Source organism: Carcharodon carcharias, chromosome 7 (assembly GCF_017639515.1).
Source record: "Carcharodon carcharias isolate sCarCar2 chromosome 7, sCarCar2.pri, whole genome shotgun sequence".
In the NCBI taxonomy this organism is placed as follows: domain Eukaryota; kingdom Metazoa; phylum Chordata; class Chondrichthyes; order Lamniformes; family Lamnidae; genus Carcharodon; species Carcharodon carcharias.
The window spans coordinates 84,775,293-84,794,536 of NC_054473.1; the positions used below are offsets into that span (position 1 = coordinate 84,775,293).

Here is a 19,244-nt window from a genome sequence, read left to right on the forward strand (position 1 = left end):
GCACCTGGGTGTCCTCGGGCTGGCATGGACAAGATGGGCCAAATGGCCTCCTTCTGTACTGTAACTATTCTATGGTTCTAAATATTCTACACGACTGGCATGCTGTGGGTCTTTTGGGAGTTAGGAGTTTGATTGACAGTTGTGCACAGAGTAAAGAGGTGTGTTGGCTCTGTGAAAAGGGGCAATGATAGTCTTTTTGGTGGGTAGCTCTATCGCCAAGATCTTCAAAAATTGTGGGTTTCACTTTATTACTTGTGCTCAGCTGAGACACTGAACTAAGCAGAGGTTCTGAGCAAGGCACAAGATACAAGCAACTATATGTCAAGGGTTAATTTAACATTATGGATAGGAGTAGGAGCAGCGCCTTGGTTGCTTTTGACATTAAGAATGGTAAAATTTATAATTATTGCATACTGTTTGTGCACAGTATTGTCCAGTAACCAGTTTGATGTTAAATTAAGCAATTTTAATTTAACTTTAAATGTTACAATTGAAATGCGATGTTTGGGAGGGCTCGGATTCAACATGTCTGAGATCTCTCGCACTTTTTTCTAATCATGTGCAACCCATTCACTGGCCATGGCATGTTGGATCTAGCCTCCTGCTCCAAATGATTAAGCACTGATGCCTTACAGAATGGGAAGGCCTCACCTGTAGCCCTAAATCAGGAATGATCGGAGAAAATCTGTACGCACGAAGTAGTGACATCATCAGCTGTTTCAAACACTCCTGGACTTCATAATCCTGTAACAGGAGAAAAATCAACCAAAACTGAGGCTGAGCAGGAATATGCACTGTCAAATGAAATGTCTCCACCTAAGTTTTATAATAGGGTGAGTTACCTCAGGCAGGCACCCAAATGCAAACCAAACAGTACATTAACTTGATTGAAGCGCACAAGTATAGACACAGTAGTACGCTAAACCAATGGATAGGTAAAAGTGTACACTAAACAGTACGTTAACCTCATAGAGGGGGCACAATTACATAAGTACACTAAGCCAATGAAGGAGTACAGGTACAGACTGAACAACTCTCTAACCTGGAGGGACAGGGGCATGACAGAACTGCACACTCTCACAGACGGGGCACAAGTACATATTGAGCAGCACTCTAGTCCCATGGTGGGGTACAAGTACAGACCAAGTGCAAAGCTAGTGGAGCGGCAAAGGTCACTACCCTGAACTCCCCCATCATGAAACTGACTCTCCCCACTTTCTTCCTACCCCAATCAATAAAGCCCATATCTGTAGCCATACGCACTCACCTCCATGAGGAGCCACATGAGGTCCAGTAAGTGTTGAATCAGAGGATGCTCATCCACTGCCCCGCCTCCCTCCAATATGCCCAAGAAATAGGCCATCAACACATCTTCCACTAGGTAAACTTTACACTGTTTATAACAGAAATACATGAGTTAGAGACAAAATATCAGAATCTGCCTCTTCTGGTAGGACTTCGTCAGGTGTTAGTTATGATGGCATTGTGAAGTACTGCCAGAAACAACATGGGTATCAGTGATTGATGTAGTATGGGAGGAGCGAGACAGAATAATAACCAACAAATTACAGACTTCACGCACACAAGGTGACTGCACCAAATAGTCAAAACAATCTTAAGACGAACTTTGATTCAAGTTTAGATCATTTCACAATGCTGAAGTATTTAATACTCCCTTGAAAGTACAGAGTCCTTGACAACAAGTGGACTGTCAGAGGCAATCCTGTAACGTATAGGACCGAAGTCTAGTAGCATTGAAGGAATGAGCAGTCAGGCACCTCCTTTGATGGGGTGGGGAGTTCACTGGGAGTCTTTGACTCAAAATGCTTCTGTTGCCAGCAAATTTATCAGGTGCCCACCGGCAGCCCTTGCTATCGAGTCCACACTCTCAGCTCTGGCCATGCATGGACTGAATTTCAAACCTCCCAAGAGGTGACAATGCATTTCACTCATTGCTGGCATATATCGGTTCTCTTCTTAGCATTCAGAATTGCCCAACCTGACAGAAGTTGTAAAATGCAACTTTGCATTAACCAGGCATGTGCAGCTGCTTTGGAGTTGTAACTGTAGCTTCTGCACGAGTGCAACTGGGCAACAATTGATAAAAACAAAAAACAGCGGATGCTGGAAATCCAAAACAAAAACAGAATTACCTGGAAAAACTCAGCAGGTCTGGCAGCATTGCCAGTGAAATGCATTGTCACCTCTTGGGAGGGCTGAAATTCAGTCCATGCATGGCCAGAGCTGAGAGTGTGGACTTAATAGCAAAGGCTGCCAGTGGGCACCTGATAAATTTGCTGCCAGACCTGCTGAGTTTTTCCAGGTAATTCTGTTTTTGTTTTGGGCAACAATTGCACAGTTTACATGTTGTCACTGCTTGCACCTGCTGATTCACACAGGGTGACTGAGCAGTTGGCCCAGGTAAATGCCGTGCTTTCCTTGATGTTTTGGCTGCTGTCAGAGAGTAATCAGGTACTTGCCAAAAGGGGTGCAAAGCGGTTGAAGATGTGCGCGAGAGTAATGAGCACAGTGGGCTCCCCGTGGGCTTGCCATATTGCAGAATCCTGTTCCGTCAGTATCCCTTCCTATAAAAAAGATCACATGACAAGCTGAGTATTGTTCATCCTTTGGAGTAGGATGTACGTATAATCCTAAACATATCTCACCGAAGCATCCTTTACACACAAAAACGTCTGCAAAGTTTCATAATTAACCCATCTCACTAAAGATTAAGGACTGAGTTATGTTTGTTTTCTAACTGACAGCAAGAATTACAAGGGTTAAGAACAGGTTAACTGTACAATATCTGATGTCAGAGAAGTATAAACCTCTTCAGTGCATCAGCATGTGGTACCTTCTCTAACCAATACATGGGATTACTACTGTGCAAAATAAGAGACACATTACTGTTCTGTTATATTTAACTGCAAAGTGGTACAGCGGTACACTGCTGTGGCAGTGTCACAAATTTACAGGACACAGAAAGGTGCCTCACAACTCCACCTCATCTGGACACAATAGGAAAAGTAAAAACGACATATTTGGCAATACAGCTCAACAGGCAATAAGAGGGCATCCTAACAATTGCAGGGCAGGGCAGGCAGGGTGCCCCAAACATAGGCGCTGGATGGCTCCCCCCCCCAACCACCATTCCCACCCCACCCACCAAACAACCACAGGGAAGGGCAGGACACCCCCCACAAAGGGGCTGGGCAGGATGCCCCCCTCCCATCAGGTCTGGGCAATGCTCCTGCCGACAACGGGGCCAGGTAGGGCAGTAGTCAGGCAATTAATACTTTAAGGACCTTACATAGGATTACATAGAATATACAACCCAGAGACAGGCCTTTTGATTCAATCAGTCTCCAATCCAGCCTCCTCCTGTCTTTCTTCATCTAAATCTATCAGCAAATCTCTCTATTCCCTTCTCCCTCAAATGCTTGCCTAGCTTCCCCTTAAATACATCTATACTATTCACTTCAAGCACTCCCCACTCACTGGCCATCATCGTTCGCCTTGCAACAGCCACCACCTCTGCATTCTCAGTTATATGGCCTCTTCGCTATGTCCATACACCACATTCTCAGTCATAAGGCCTCTTCGCTATGCCCATACACCACATTCTTAGTTATATGGCCTCTTCGCTATGTCCATACACCACATTCTTAGTTATATGGCCTCTTCGCTATGTCCATACACCACATTCTCAGTCATATGGCCTCTTCGCTATGTCCATACACCACATTCTCGGTCATATGGCCTCTTCGCTATGTCCATACACCACATTCTCAGTTATATGGCCTCTTCACTATGTCCATACACCACATTCTCAGTCATATGGCCTGTTCACTATATCCATACGCCAGCTCTATTCCAGGATCATCCTGAACAGTAAGAGCAAGGCAAACTTTTCTTCACCACCAATCACCTCTTTTTAGGCCCATCTCCACGCAACCCTCTTTTTCACTTTTGACACTAAATGTGAGAAGTTCATTCATGCCTCAATTGCCAAAAATTGACATGCTGCTACAGAATCTTTGGACCTTGATCTCCCTTCCCTGATTTCATCAAAAATTATTTCCTCCAATCTTCCCTTCTACTCCATCTATGTATCATTGCCACCCAACTCTGTACCCTTTTGGAACATCCTCCAATTTGGTTTCTGAGCATCCCACCATGTTGAGATTGCCTAGGTCAGTCAGCATTAATATCCAGAGTGACTGCAACAGTGGCTCATTGTTATTCTCTTCGGCTCCAATATGAAATAATTAGTTTCCTTCAGTATTTACCATGGAAACAGGATCAAATGATGAGATTTGAAATGGCATAACTGCTTTTAAAGTAAAAAGAGGTGGAACATAAATAAAGTAATGGAACTTGGAAGATGAAATCCCTGGTCTGAATGGACTACATTCCTGCATTTTAAAAGAATCTAGGGAAAAGATAGCAGAGGCATTACTACACATTTCTAATAATTTGTTAGAGAAAGGTGTAGTGACAGAAGACCAGGGAATAGCTAATGTTATATCTGTTTTTAGGAGGGAGATAGGACATATCTGGAGAACTATAGATCAATCAATTTAGGTGATGACAGGTGACAAGGAAATTAACAGAATCCCTGCTAAAGTACAAAGTAGAAGAACATCTAGAAACCCAAAATAAAATTAATTGTCAACACGAATTTCAAAAGGGACAATCTTGCTTGACTAATTTTGTTGAATGTTTTTTGAAGGTGCAAGAGAGACAGAATAGACGAGTAATGTAGCGGATGTTATTTGTCCAGATTTGCTAAATGGCTTCAATAAGGTACCATATTAGTAGATTAATAAATAAAATCATAGAACGAGGGGCCAAGTGGCAGAATGGGTAACTAGCAAGGTTCAAGACAGAAAGCAGAGGGTGGGGGTAAAGGTAGTTGTTCATATTGGCAGAAGTTGGGAGATGTGTTCCACAAGGGTCAGTGCTGGGACAACTGTTGTTTACAATTTACATTAATGATTTAGACTTTGCAAATCAAATACACAATTTCTAAATTTGCAGATGATACCGGATTTAGGGGAGAATACTCCACAACCACAAACCAGAAGAAAATAAGAACAAACTTGCAGGATAGATATATAATTGGCAACTAAATTTCCACATAGATAAAAATGAGATTGCATATTATCTAGAAAGTTAGAATCTAAACGGGGTAGAGGAGTAACAGGGACTAGGAGCACAAATCACTAAAAGTAATGAGACTGGTTAAAGAGGCGAACCAAGCACTAGGGTTCACTTGCAGAAGGATAAAAATGATAAGTAAGGAAGTTATGTTAAACTTTATTGAACCTTGGTTAGACTGCACGTGGAATACTGCATACAATTCCAGTTGCTATACTGTTAAAAGAGTTTAGAAGTACTGGAGCAAGTGCAGAAGGTGGGGTGGGGGAGAGTTCTTCGTGGTTATACCTATCAGGAAGGAGTGAATGGGCTGGGTCTCTTTTAAAAAGAGAAGGCTGAGAGGTGATCTAATCAAGGTCTTTATGAATGGATCTTAACTGAGTAATTTACTCCGTGTATTTCTAATTGTGGGGAAGAGCAAAACCAGAGGCCATCAACATAAGATGCTAATCAAGAAAGCAAATAGGGAATTCAAAAGAAATTTCTATACCCAAAGAGCGGAGAGAATGTGGAAGTCTGAGCGTCAGAAACCAAATTGGAAGGGGCTCAAAAAGGGTACAGAGTTAGGTGGCAAGTTTGCTCTTACTGTTCAGGATGATCCTGGAATAGAGGTGGTGTACGGGCATAGAGAAGAGGCCAAATAACTGAGAATGCAGGGGTGGCTATTGTTTCAAGACAAATGATGATGGCCAGTGGCTGTCGAGGACTTGCTAGAAATGAGACCCTCAAAAACTACAGGTGAGCCAGAAAAGGAAGTGTGTTGAGCTGGAGTGGGCATTTGAGACTCAAAGTGGGGGTAATTTTTTTCCTGGGGAACATGAGAGTATAGTGCTCTGTTTCTCTCCCCTTTCCTAAAGTCCTGGAAGCAATTCCAAGATGTTGCCCCAGTGGCCATTCTTCACATGAACGTAGAAATATCAGGTTATTGAGCGCTCGATAGGATATTACAGCCACACCTGATTCCATCATCACGCACAACTGTCATTCACATTTTCCCTTCAACAGTTCAGGCCTTGTGGCCAATTGTAACCACTCTACCAGAGTATCAGAGATCTGCTAACTCAGCACAGGTTGAGAAATGAACCAAATGCCCTTTTGCTCTGCTTAACAGTTTCACCAAAGGCTTAGAGCAGGTAGATTGATCAAATATTCCATTAAGGAATACGATACTCGCACACTGGCGCAAGTTGTTAAGTCAATTTCAGTGCACTAGCCCACAAGTTTCAGAATAACGTCCATTCGCAACCCAAGCCCCTCTTGTCTTTCAAAACTCCCAGACATGAATAACCAAGGCAGTAACAAAACAAAATATCATTGACGGGGACAAACTTAACTCCATACCTGGGTGTCCATACTAGTAGTGATCACATTTTTCAGATATCCTAGGAGTTTGTGTGCTTTCACCAAATCTGCCTCTGGTGGGTCCTGCATGGGGCGATAGCCTTCCACTGGGTATGTGCGGAAAAGTTAAAAGAAAACAAGTTCCTTCCTAGGTCAATCATTTATTGAAACAATAGTGACAGAGCTTTGGCAAAGAGCAGGTAGCTGGCAGTTAACGGATACACAAGTGATGGCAGAATTGCTGTCTGCATATAAACATCATAAATGTCAATTTGATGCACCTATGGCAATATACCTGGAACGTTACACTGACAAAGACAGCAGGAAACGGTGGTCTGTGACCGACTTCGAAGATGCACTGATTTGAGTGCCCCTTTCAGCTATGTCAAAAGATAATTCATTGCACCAGTAGTCTCTTACCTTCCTCCTCCTCCTTCCTCAACTGATCCTCCCCTTTACAGGGGTAAGGGTGGAAGGGGTAAGTAGGGTCTCTAGTTGGCCCAGATGCTACATTTGACAATGGAAGCTGGGGACTAATCCTCCATAAAAAATTTGGTAATGCAATACATGAGCCAAGTAGATCGACAGTACTCCATGGCACCATTGAGGATTGACCAGCCAGCTTGGCTCATTGATGGAACCTGGAGGGATAGACTTGTCACTGGAGGTTATAGTTCTTCCAACTGTGCTTCAGATGCGAGGTGAGGTGAGAGTGACATCAAGGCAGCATTTGACCAAGTGAGGCATCAAGAAGCCCTAGCAACACTGGAGTCAACAGGAATCTTGGGGAAAACTCTCTGCTAGGCATGTCTCCAACCAGCGCAAAGGAAGATGGCTAAGGTTGTTGGAGGTCAATCATCTCAGTTCCATGACATCACTGCAGGAGTTCCTCAGGGTACTGTCCTAGGCCCAACCATCATCAGCTGTTTCATCAATGACCTTCCTTACATAAGGTCAGAAGTGGGGATGTTTGCTTCTCAGGAAGATATAATAATTCTCAACGTTATTGGAATTTATTGCAAAATAGTGGTATCTGTGTCTGTGTGTGCGTGAGAGACTTAATTGGATTAAAGGCAGCTGGTCTGAAGGCTCTGATGTAAACATGGGGGAAGTTTAGAATGTAAGGTGTAAAAGGACATTTGCATTTTTAAATAAACCAGACCAGATTGTTTTCAAAGGACGGGTGAAATGTGTCATCTAGTCAGGTGAAGTTTAGAAACAGTGTGTTTATTTTTCCCAAAGATTACTGGTAAAACTTAGTACTATGAGGTATTTTTATTATCAGAAAGGTAAGTCCAAAGACACAGTAGAATAATGGGAATTTGCATTCAAAGGGGAAAGTATGTATAAAGGCTGTGTGTAAGGGTAGACATTTTTAAGTCTAACATGTGTGAAAAGCCTTCAGCATCTACACCTCAAGCTGCTGCTTTCAAAGATCTGAAGAAAACTCACCTTGCCTGGGTCTTTTAAAATCTGTGTGTCTTACTGTTGCCTTAACGGAAGTGTAACTGGGAGTAAGATTAAGTAGGGGATTTAGAAGTTTTCATAGTAGTAATTTGTAGATCTATGTATGTGTTTAAAATCATTTATATTAATAAATGTTTAATCTAGTTTTGTAAAAACCTATAAGATGTGGTATTATTACTGCTGAATTCAAGGCATGCATCTCGAAATTTATACAAATTGCAAAACAAGTTGCGCCAGTTGTTTCAATTTTCTCTTTGGGAAATTTACCAGTGGTTGTGCCATAACATTGCTGATGATTGTGCAAGATTCAACACCATTTGCGACTTCTCAGATATTGAAGCAGTCCATGTCCAAATGCAGCAAAACCTGAATATCCAGGCTTGGGCTGACAAGTGGTAAGTAACATTTGTGCCACACAGGCACAAATGTGCCAGGCAATGACCATCTCCAATAAGAGGGGATGTACAGATTTAAGGTGATTGGAGGAAGGATTAGAGGAGACATGAGGAAAAACTTTTCACTGAGAGGGTGTTGGGTGTTTGGAATTCACTGCCTGGTTTGGTGGTGGAGGCAGATCCCTCAACTCAATTAAAAGGCACCTGGGTCTGCACCTAAGGTGCTGTAACCTGCAAGGCTAGGGACCAGGAGCTAGGAGGTGGGTTAAAATGGGCAGCTAGTTTTTTTTAATGTTTTTCTTTTTTAGCTGGTGTAGACACGATGGCCTGAATTGGCCTTTTTCTGCACTGTAACTTTTCTAAGGCTCTATGGTTCTAAAAGAGGATCCAACTATCGCCTCTTTACATTCAATGGCATTACCATCGCTGCACCTCCCCACTATCAACATCCTGGGGGTTACCATTGGCCAGAATGGACTAGCATAGACAATGAACTGGACTAGCCATATAAATACTGTGGCTACAAGAACAGGTCAGAGACTAGGAATCCTGCAGTAAGTAACTCACCTCCTGGCTCTCCAAAGCTTGTCCACCATCTACAAAGGTACAAGTCAGAAGTTTGATGGAATACTCTTGACTTGCCTGGATGAGTGCAGCTCCCACAACACTCAAGAAAAAAGCTTGACACCATCCAGAACAAAGCAGCCCGCTTGACTGGCACCACATCCATAAACATTCACTCCCTCCACCAGTGGCATGAGACTACAAGATGCAAATCAAGAAATCATCAAGCTTCCTCAGACAGCACCTCCTAAACCCATGACCACTACCATCTAGAAGGACAAGTGCAGTAGACACATGGGAACATCATCGCCTGGAAGCTCCCCTCCAAGCCACTCACCATCCTGACTTTGAAATATATCGCCGCTCCTTCACTGGCACTGAGTCAAGATCCTGGAACTCCCTTCCTAACAGCGCTGAGTGTACCTATGCCACATGGACTGCAGCGGTTCAAGGCAGCAGCTTACCACCACCTTCTCAAAGGCAATTAGGGATGGGCAATAAATGCAACACCCATATCCCATGAATGAATTAAAAAAAACCTTGCAAACCCAGTAGGGTAAGCCGAGCTGAACAGGGAAAACTTGTAAGGGACACAGAATCTATCAGTTAAGCATTTGGTGACTTTTAGGGCTTGATTTTAAGTCGCCATCATGCTGCATGTGTGTATGTGCGCACGCAGATCTGTCTATGGCTTTTTAACCACAGCCACTGCATTAACCTCCGGTTTTCCCCAACAATTAGCTCAAGTGAGCACGATGATGACCCACAGGCCGATATTTTAAAAAATTCTTTCATGGGAAGTGGGAGACATTGGCAAAGCTAGCATTTGTTGAACTGCAGTATTTAAAGGGACACTGCAAGCGTGAAACTTGATGGATTCTGAAGTAGGAAGAAAAACACAAGAAAGTGAAAAAATGTAGCGCACACGCTCAAAGGTTGCATCAATGGTTGTTTGTATAACCACTGTGTACTTGGGAATAAGGCAGCGGGGTGGGGTGAAGGAGTGTCAGATGGGTGAACCGATGGAACCTAAGTGAGCCTTACAATAATGAGTGCATCCTGTTCAGCAGTATGTGTCATTGCTGGTGTCTTGCCACATTCCAGTCCAAACAGGCTTTGAGCTCTACGCCTTGTTCCTCCTGCAGGTCCAAACCTCACTGCTGTGCAGATCATAGCACTTAACCACATCTCACCAATCTACCTAGCACTGATGCATCTGTCCATAATAATGTCGGTAGGTGTGGTCACTGCATAGCCCTTGTGGAGATGAACTCTTGCTTTCACCCTGAGGAAACTTACTTATGTGGTAGCACCATACATGTGTTACATAAGATAGATTCAGAACAGATTTAGTAGCTAAAAAAAGGCATCCATGGGGCATTGCAGGCCATGAGCAGCTGCAGAATTGTATTCCATCACAATCTAACCTCATGTCCTGGCATATCCTTGACTTTATTACCATCAATCCAGATGGTCAACACTTATTCAATGAGCAATTTAGAGAAGCATGGCAACAGCAGCACCAAGTATGGCTAAAAATGAGGTGTTGACCTGATGAAGCTGCCACACAGAAATACATTCACACTAAGTGAGGCAATGCACTTAGGCAGAGCTAAGCAATCCTGCAACAAACTATTAGATCAAAACTCTGCATCCCTGCCACACCCAGTCGTGGATAGTGGTGGACAATTGAACAGATCATGGAGTAGGATCTGTGAATAAGAGGAGTGGTCCACCTCATCACATATCAATCTTCAACCAATTCCATTCATTTTAGCAAGAAATGGTTGAAGACACTGGATATAGCAAAGGCTATGGATGGGCCCTGACAATATCAGCTGTAGTGCTGAAGAACTATGCTCCAACACTAGTCAAACCCCTAATCAAGCTGTTCTAGTACAACAAAAACACTGGTATCTCCCGACAATATGGAAAATTGCCCAGGTATGGCCAATCCAGACAATTATCGCCACCTCAGTTTACTCCCAATCATCAGCAATCTGATGGAATGTGTTGTCGACAGTGCTAGCATGCAGCAATTACTCATCAATAACCTGCCCACCGATGCTCAGTTTGGACCACTCAGCTCCAGACCTCATTACAGCCTCAGTCTAAACATGGACAAAGGAACTGAATTCCACACAAAGTGAGAGTGATTACCCATGACACCAAGGCAGCATTTGACCGAGTGTGGCATCAAGGAGTCATGCAGAAAAATATAGTTGATGGGAATTGGGGGGGGGGGGGGGGGGGGGGGTGGGGGGGGTGGAATCTCCGCTGATTGGAGTCATACCTAGCACAAAGGAAGATGATTGTGATTGTTGCTGGACAATCATCTCAGCGTATGACCGCAGGGTAGTGTCCTGACTCAACCATCTTCAACTGCTTCATCAATGACCTTACCGTCTATCATAAGGTCAGGAGTAGGATGTTTGCTGATGATTGCACTGTGTCAGCATCATTCACAATTTCTCAGTTGATGAAGCAGTCAGTGACCACCTGCAACAAGACCTAGACAAAATTCAGACTTGAGCAGTTGTTTGGTACATATGTTACTTGCCACTTAAGGGTCACAGGCAATGACCATCCCTAACAGAATAGAATCTAACCATCTCCCCTTGCCATTCAACAGCACTGCCATCACTGAATCCCCTACCATCAACATCCTGAAGCTTATGATTGACCAGAAACTTAACTCATAAAATACTGTGGCTACAAGAGAAGGTCAGAGCCTGGAAATTCTGCAGTGAGTAACTCACGTCCTGACTCTCCAAAGCCTATCCACCATCTACATGGCACAAGTCAGGAGAGTTGTGGAATACCTTCCACTTGCCTTGCAGCTCCAACATTCAAGAAGCTCAACACCACTCAGGACAAAGTATCCTCTTGATTGGCACGCCATCCACTAAGTTAAACTTGCATTACCTCCACCACTGGCAACCATGACTGCAGTGTGTGACATTTACAAGGTTCACTGCGACGTTTCTGAGGCTTCTTCGAAGCACTTTCCAAACCTGCAGTCTCTGCAAAGGACAAGTACCGCCGCCTCCAAGTCACATGCCATCTTGACTCAGAAATATATTGACATTCCTTCATTGCTGCTGGGTCAAAATCCTGGTTCTCCATACCAAACCGCACTGCAGCATTCAAGGAAGTGGCTCACCACCACCTTTGAAAACAATTAGGAAGCCATCCACTTCCCATGAATGGATCAACGAAAAAAGTCAGCACTGCCATTCTGGAGTCCCTGGCCAATGTATGCTGAAGGGCATCTCCACATCTGTCCGGGTCCCAAAGCACAACTTCAGCAATGTCACTGGCATGTTCAATTACATATCTGGCTCTTACATGACTTTCATTCCTGGGCTTATTGGTTTGGTTCTACACAGGTGTTATCAGAGATGCTTTCAGTGGGCATCCCTCGTTTCCAAGCAGCCAGCCAGTAAGCATGCTTTCAGGTGCACACAAATCAGGGAGGGTGGTCTGCCAAAGGATGAAAGCAAGATGGCAGCAGCCTGAAATCTCTCTCACTCCTACATAAAGATTTCTGTGGTTGCACACCAGCTGCACATTCATGGGAGTGGAAGTCCTTGTGGATGATGAACACTCCTGGCTGATCTTGGGGTGGCTTAACTGCCTTGTGTGCAACTGATGCCATTGTACACCTGCGAGAAGCCAGCCAGAGCCACAAACCCAAGTGGCCACTCACTGACTGGCATCATCAACGGCAAAACTGAGATAATTGTTTGTCCTGCTAAACAAACCTTATGCATTTCTGGGCCACCAACTGCAAGATCCTGCAAATGTCTCTGGCAGAGGCCTGGTTGGATCCAGAGGCAAGAAAATTCGGGTTGTTGGTGATTTTGTCAGCATGGCTTGTTCCAGAAGCTGCAAATGTCTGTCACCATCTTATGAGATCCCCCCGAACCTTCTGAGACACTGTTATTCAGATATGTCAAGGAATTTTATCCTCTGCCTATAAACCTGTGCTGCATGTGCCTCCTGTGGGCTACAGCTCTCTGCTCGTTCCCCATCTCCTCTGGAGAGGCAGGTCTATCTAGATCAGATCGATGCTGCTGCTATTCATACTGGTCACCTTAACCCTCACCTGAGGTCCACAGTTAAACAGCCCAAATGGCACTCATGCTGATCAAACTGATCTCCACTTTGAGCTGAGATAAGACATATAATCCTCCAAAGTTATGAAAGTAACAATTCCAGTACTGTGATCAAAGCCTTTCACACAATCATAAGAACATAAGAACTAGGAGTAGGCCTTTCAGCCCCTCAAGCATGCCCCACCATTCAATATGATCATGGCTGATCTGCCCCCAACCTCAACTCCTCTTTCGTGCCATCCCCTCACAGCTCTCAACTCCCTGATATTTCAAAAATCTATCTACCTCCTCTTTAAATATTTTCAGTGATCTAGCCTCCACAACTCTCTGGGGTAGAGAATTCCACACATTCACTACCCTCTGAAAGAAATTCCTTTGCATCTGTACAAGATTATGGAGGGGCGTGGACAGGGTGGATAGGGGGCAGTTGAAGGATCAGTCACGAGTGGACACAAGTTCAAGGTGAGGGGCAGGAGGTTTAGGGGGGATGTGAGGAAAAGCTTTTATACCCAGAGGGTGGTGACGGTCTGGAATGCGCTGCCTGGGAGGGTGGTGGAGACGGGTTGCCTCACATCCTTTAAAAAGTACCTGAGTAACATTCAAGACTATGGGCCAAGTGCTGGTAAATGGGATTAGGTAGGTAGGTGTTCTCATGTGTCGGTGCAGACTCAATGGGCCGAAGAGCCTCTTCTGCACTGTGAGATTCTGTGATCTCAGTTTTAAATGAGCGCCTCCTTAGTCTGTAACTATGTCCCCTAGTTCTAGATTCCCCCACTAGTGGGAACATTTTCTCAACATCTACCCTGTCAAGCCCCCTCAGAATCTTGTACATTTCAATAAGGTCACCCCTCATTCTTCTAAACTCTAATGAATAAAGGCCTAACATGTTTAGCCATTCTTGATAAGTCAACCCTTTCATCCCAGGAATCAGCCTAGTGAATCTCTTTTGAACTGCCTCCAATGCCAGCAAAGCTTTTCTTAAACACAGGGGTCAAAACTGTATGCAGTACACCAGGTGCGGCCTCACCAACAACCTGCACAGTTGTAACAAGACTTCCCTATTTTTAAACTCCAACCCCCTAGCAATACAGGCAAAAATTCCATTTGCCTTCTTAATTACTTGCTGCACCTTCATGCTAACGTTTTGTATTTCATGCATAAGAACACCCAGATCCCTCTGTGCTGCACTTTCTTGGAGTCTCTCTCCATTTAAATAAAGCCTGTCTTATGATTTTTCCTACCAAAGTGCATGACCTCACACCTTCCTACATTAAACTCCACTGCCAAGTTTTTGCCCACTCACTCAACCTGTCTAGCAGATTCCTTATGCCGTCCCTCCTATTTTTGTATCGTCAGCAAACTGAGATACATTACACTTCCCCCCTCCTCCAAGTCATTAATATAGATAGTAAGTAATTGAGGCCCTAGGATTGATCCTTGTGGCACTCCACTAGTTACATCTTTCCAACCTGAAAAAGATTAATTAACCCCAACTCTGTCTTCTGTGAGTTAATCAATCCATGCTAATACATTACCCCTAAAACCGTGAGCTCTTATCTTGTGCAATAACCTTTTATGTGGCACCTTATTGAATGTCTTCTGGAAATCCAAATACACTACATCTACCAGTTCCCCTTTATCAATTCTGCTTGTTATATCCTCAAAGAAATCTAGCAAATTTGTCAAACATGATTTCCCTTTCACAAAACCATATTGACTCTGTTTGATTGTGTTAAGCTTTTCTAAATGTCCTGCTATTTCTTCCTTAATAATGGACTCTAGCATTTTCCCAACAACAAATGCTAGGCTGAGTGGCCTATAGTTTCATGCTTTTTGTCTCCCTCCCTTCTTGAACAGGGTCCCATGCTCACTTTAACTACTCTCTTTTTATATATCTGTAGAAGCGCTGTTTGCTTTTATATTCCTTGCCAATTTACTTTCATAATCAATTTTCTCCCTCTATTAGCTTTTTAGTCATCCACTGCTGGTTCCTAAAAAATTCCCAAGCCTCTGGCCTACCACTAGTTTTCACCGCTTTGTATACCTTAGTTTTTGATTGGATACTCTCCTTGACCGCTTTTGTTAATCACAGGTGGTTCATCCTTCTCATCGAGTCCTTCTTTTTGACTGGGATAAATTTTTGCAGAGCGTTATGAAATATCTGCTTAAATGTCATCCACTGACCTTTCACTTAGTCTATTTTCCCAGCCCACTTTAGACAAATCTTTCTTCATACTTCTGTAATCACCCTTATTTATGTTGAGGACACTGGTTTGAGATCCAAGTTGCTTGCCCTCAGGCAAGAACTTATTGGCATTTTTCCCTGTCATATCTTCAGCAGCTTCAATTGCCACTGTGCTCCTGTCTTGCTTTCACTGGCAAGTTCCAGGGAGTCCCAGAAGCCTGTGCACCCACTGTTAAATTGCAAAAGCTATGCTAATATCACTGCAATTGAGCGAGTAATATATTAAAATGGCAATCAACCTCTCCCAAATGGGTTGCTTGCACACTGCTTAACTTGCTGCAGTTAAATGCATAAGTCAACAGTTTGGAACCAGCTTCCTGACACAAGTCAATTTCATCATTTTTAACCCCTCTCCCTAACCCACAACTCCCAACCGCACATGCTCCTGCAAATTAAAATTAATGGCACAGAACGGCTTAGGTAAGTGGGATGTCAACATGAGAAAAAAAAGTTGCTTTTATACAATGCCTTTCATGACCTCAGGACGTCCCAAAGTGGTTGTCACTGTTGTAATGTAGAAATCGTGGCAGCCAATCTGTGCACAAAGCAAGGTCCCACAAACAGAAATGTGACAATGACCAGATAGTCTGTCTTGCAATGCTGACTGAGGAATCGGTATTGACTAGGATACCGAATAGAACTCCCCAGCTCTTCTTAAAACAGTGCCATGGGACCTTTTACATCCACCTGAGGCGGCACACAGGGCCTTAGCTTAACGTCTTATCCAGAAGCCAGCACCTCCTACCTTCCAGCTTTCCTTCAGTATTATACAGGAGTGTGTGTTAAGAAAGGGGGGTATCTTGAGTTTTAGTTTCATTTTAAAAGTTCCCTGCAAATCTGTGGGTTTGTATGTTTAACTGCATTTCTAATGAGGTTTTATGACTCAAAGTAGAAAACTGGGCTGTTGCCTGGCAACAGGGGGCTCACAGACACAGGAGAAACAGAACAGCAATTTTTGAGTTCAGTTGGTGGTTACACTCGAAGATGAAGGAAGCAGCGTACGTTTCTCTCTAGCTGGACATACTAGCAGATTGCTGAGGAAAATGAATCTAAGCGTCTTAGATGAGTTGCTCTAAAGTTAAAGTAACAGTGAATGTCGAGTGAGTTCTAGATTTCAAGGGAGGTACCAAGGACCAGGTCCTAAAGGAAAAAGAGAAAAGTCCCAAGAAAACCTTTAAGTTAAGTCAGATGACAAGGGCAGGAACCTGGAACAAGATCCTCTTTAGTGGAAGTGAAAGCAAGGAGCAGAGAGGAAGGCTCCAAATTTAGAGAGAGAAAGCTGCAGGAAGCAGACCCAAGGCAAAGTGCGCTCACGAGAAGCCAGAAGATCCAAAGAGAGAGCCAAAAGTTGGTGGACTCCATACTTTGGGCATGGAAAGCAGCGGTGTTCCATTGACATGGCTGAGTAGCGGAGAAAGAGTGCGTGAGAGACAAAGCTTCAATGCACATGGCAATCCAGGGGAGAGGAACATCGGAAGGAGAGTTTGAAACCCTGGAGGTGGACCCTTCTGGAAGGCATCCGAGAGAAAGCGTCGGTGGGAAAAGATTTCCAAAGCAGGTTCTTTGAGAGTGGAGATTGGAAACACTCATGTGAAAGATGGGGTTCGGTAAGACTGGTTGGCTTACAGTGTGACATGCATCTGGGGGGGGTTGATGGGAGATCTATAGCATCTGTTTGGGGTAGCATCTGGGGGTAGTTGATGGGAGATCTATAGCATCTGTTTGGGGTAGCATCTGTCACTTGGTTTCAGAGTGTGGTGTGTCTGACCATAGGCCACCTATTGGTTTACATGGGCTGTATACTTACTGTGAACATGAAGATAGCTTTTGTAACTTGCGTCATCCTTACAAATCTGTATATATCTGTGAAGGTATATTTGTGGGTGAGTAACAAAGCTCATCTTTTCCTGTTTAATAAATGTTTTATTCTTTTGTTAAAAGTTCATCAGCTGGCTCCTGTGAATCTGTTCAGTAGCCACCCTCCACGTTTTTAAACAAAGAATGAATTAGGATCTATCAAGCCGGGTTCCACCCTGGGATCTGGTTTGTCCAGTAGTAACAGCAGCTGGGGTCATAACTACCACACATACAAATAAATGCATCGGCAGAGAGCAAACAATAACACAAAGGAGCTGCAGATGGAGCTTTTGGCCAACAGTTCTGTGCCATAGGCAGATGACAATTACTCCACACCCTCACAACACAATACACATACTGAAAAGGATATCGGATTGGACGGCTCCCAAAGTTGAACGCCACTGATTCTTTGAACGACAGACTGATTGCTGGGAAGTAGGCTATTCCAGGGCCTAATCTGATGTCTTCAAAAGCAATTCCCAAGGACATTCCATTTCTGGAAAAGGAAGACCCAATATGGCAGTTAATATTCATTCTCAGTCTGATACCATTACAAATTCATAATAGTTTCTATCAACTATTTTGAACTATCACTCATGCAATAGCAGTGAGGATTTGGTCAAAGACATGCCATATTTCAAAAAGATTATGCGTACAAAACCTTCAATCCAATGTAAAAATCAATGTAATGGTCAATCGCATCCCAGATTTCCACCCCAGGGGAACCTAGGCAAGTGAGGCAGCAAATGAATTTGTTCACACTTTGGTTCGTCTGTGAGAGGGCTGGTTAGAGATTGAGGAGATGGTCAGAGAGAGAGAAAGTAAGGGAGAAGGGCAGGGACTGAGACATTAATGTCCTTTTCCCTGCTTTGGCGAGCCAGAGAGTAGATGAGTGCAGTGATCATGAGTTGTACATCTCCACTAATGTGATCAGTTTATCATAGGATAAATTAACTGACTGCTGGCCATATGTTTACAGTGCAGTTCTTTTTCTGATCTATATTGCTTCAGATGGCAAAGAAGCTTCTGTGCTACATAGTGCTGTTTAAATCAAAACAGAAAGGAGTCATGAGTTGATGTTTTCACCCAGCAGTTGGTGGAACATGACATAGATGTGACCTCTGAGGAAATAGCTTTCATCTAAATTTTGCATCTAGAGGGACAGTACATCACCACCAGCCACACTAACACAGCCAGAAAAACTCCAGGCAAGAGGGCTGCAGCTGGCACTGAAGTTATTTAAAGCATTCGACGTGTCCAGAGGGAAGGGATGCCAAATGCTGCATTTCACAAATTCACATTTAAAATAGCTTTCGATCTACCGTACCAAGGCAAGCTGCTGTCACGAGATTGGTATCTAACTGGAATGCACTGATCATGCAGTCGGCTGTAGAATTCCACATTTGTTATTAGAATCCAAACATGGAAGCTGTGTGAAAAGTTTCTCACAGAAAGGCTGCAATTACTCAGAGTTGTACACAGAGGATAAGCTGTCTTTATAATAACGGCATGATACCAGCAATTTAGTCATGTAACAGACAGCATTATTGTTTGACAAAAAGCTAAAGGTCAGAAAAATGTTATCCTTCCTTCCTCTCTCCACAGCTGCTGCCTGACTTGCTGAGTGTTTACACATGTTCCATTTTTACTACTGTTCAACATGTAGGGCACTCTCAATGGAATGAGAAGGCTTAGTTATGAATTACTGCCCATTCAACCAACCTTCAAAATATTTCATTATGCACTGATCCTCCTTAAGTGCTGATCCACCAAAAACACTTTTCCCGCCTCCATTTTCCAACTCTTCCTAAGAACATTGGCCCAGATCGGAACCTCTATTTCTGACCCTGATCAGACAAAAAAATTACACACTTGCCTTCCTTTGATTTTTCAGGAGTCTTCCAATGGAGGATCCTGCAAAACTCAGTCTGCGCAAGAAACCTCAGAGGGAGCAGCAGAAGGAAACTGCACAGAAGTCCTGTTTTTACAGCACTAGCTGTCATAGTCTGGTAAATCAAGAGTTTAAATGTCCCAAAGCTTCTTTGAAAAGCTACAGAGGAGGTAGATTAGGCAAGGTCGGATTGGCTGAGGGGGTTG

The 19,244-nt window shown here is 43.6% G+C and overlaps 1 protein-coding gene across 4 annotated transcripts in view; it reads right to left on the bottom strand.

The window, feature by feature from the left end:
- LOC121280378 (E3 ubiquitin-protein ligase RNF123) overlaps window positions 1–19,244 on the bottom strand; it is a 420,925-nt gene that overhangs the window by 344,754 nt on the left and 56,927 nt on the right. For all 4 annotated transcript variants that reach the window (XM_041192326.1, XM_041192324.1, XM_041192325.1 and 1 more), the window contains exons 10-14: window positions 17,518–17,643; window positions 6,502–6,616; window positions 2,481–2,585; window positions 1,268–1,393; window positions 652–744 (exon numbers count right to left, since the gene is read on the bottom strand). In XM_041192326.1, coding sequence (XP_041048260.1) covers window positions 652–744; window positions 1,268–1,393; window positions 2,481–2,585; window positions 6,502–6,616; window positions 17,518–17,643 — 565 coding nt within the window. The remainder of the gene's footprint in view (window positions 1–651; window positions 745–1,267; window positions 1,394–2,480; window positions 2,586–6,501; window positions 6,617–17,517; window positions 17,644–19,244) is intronic.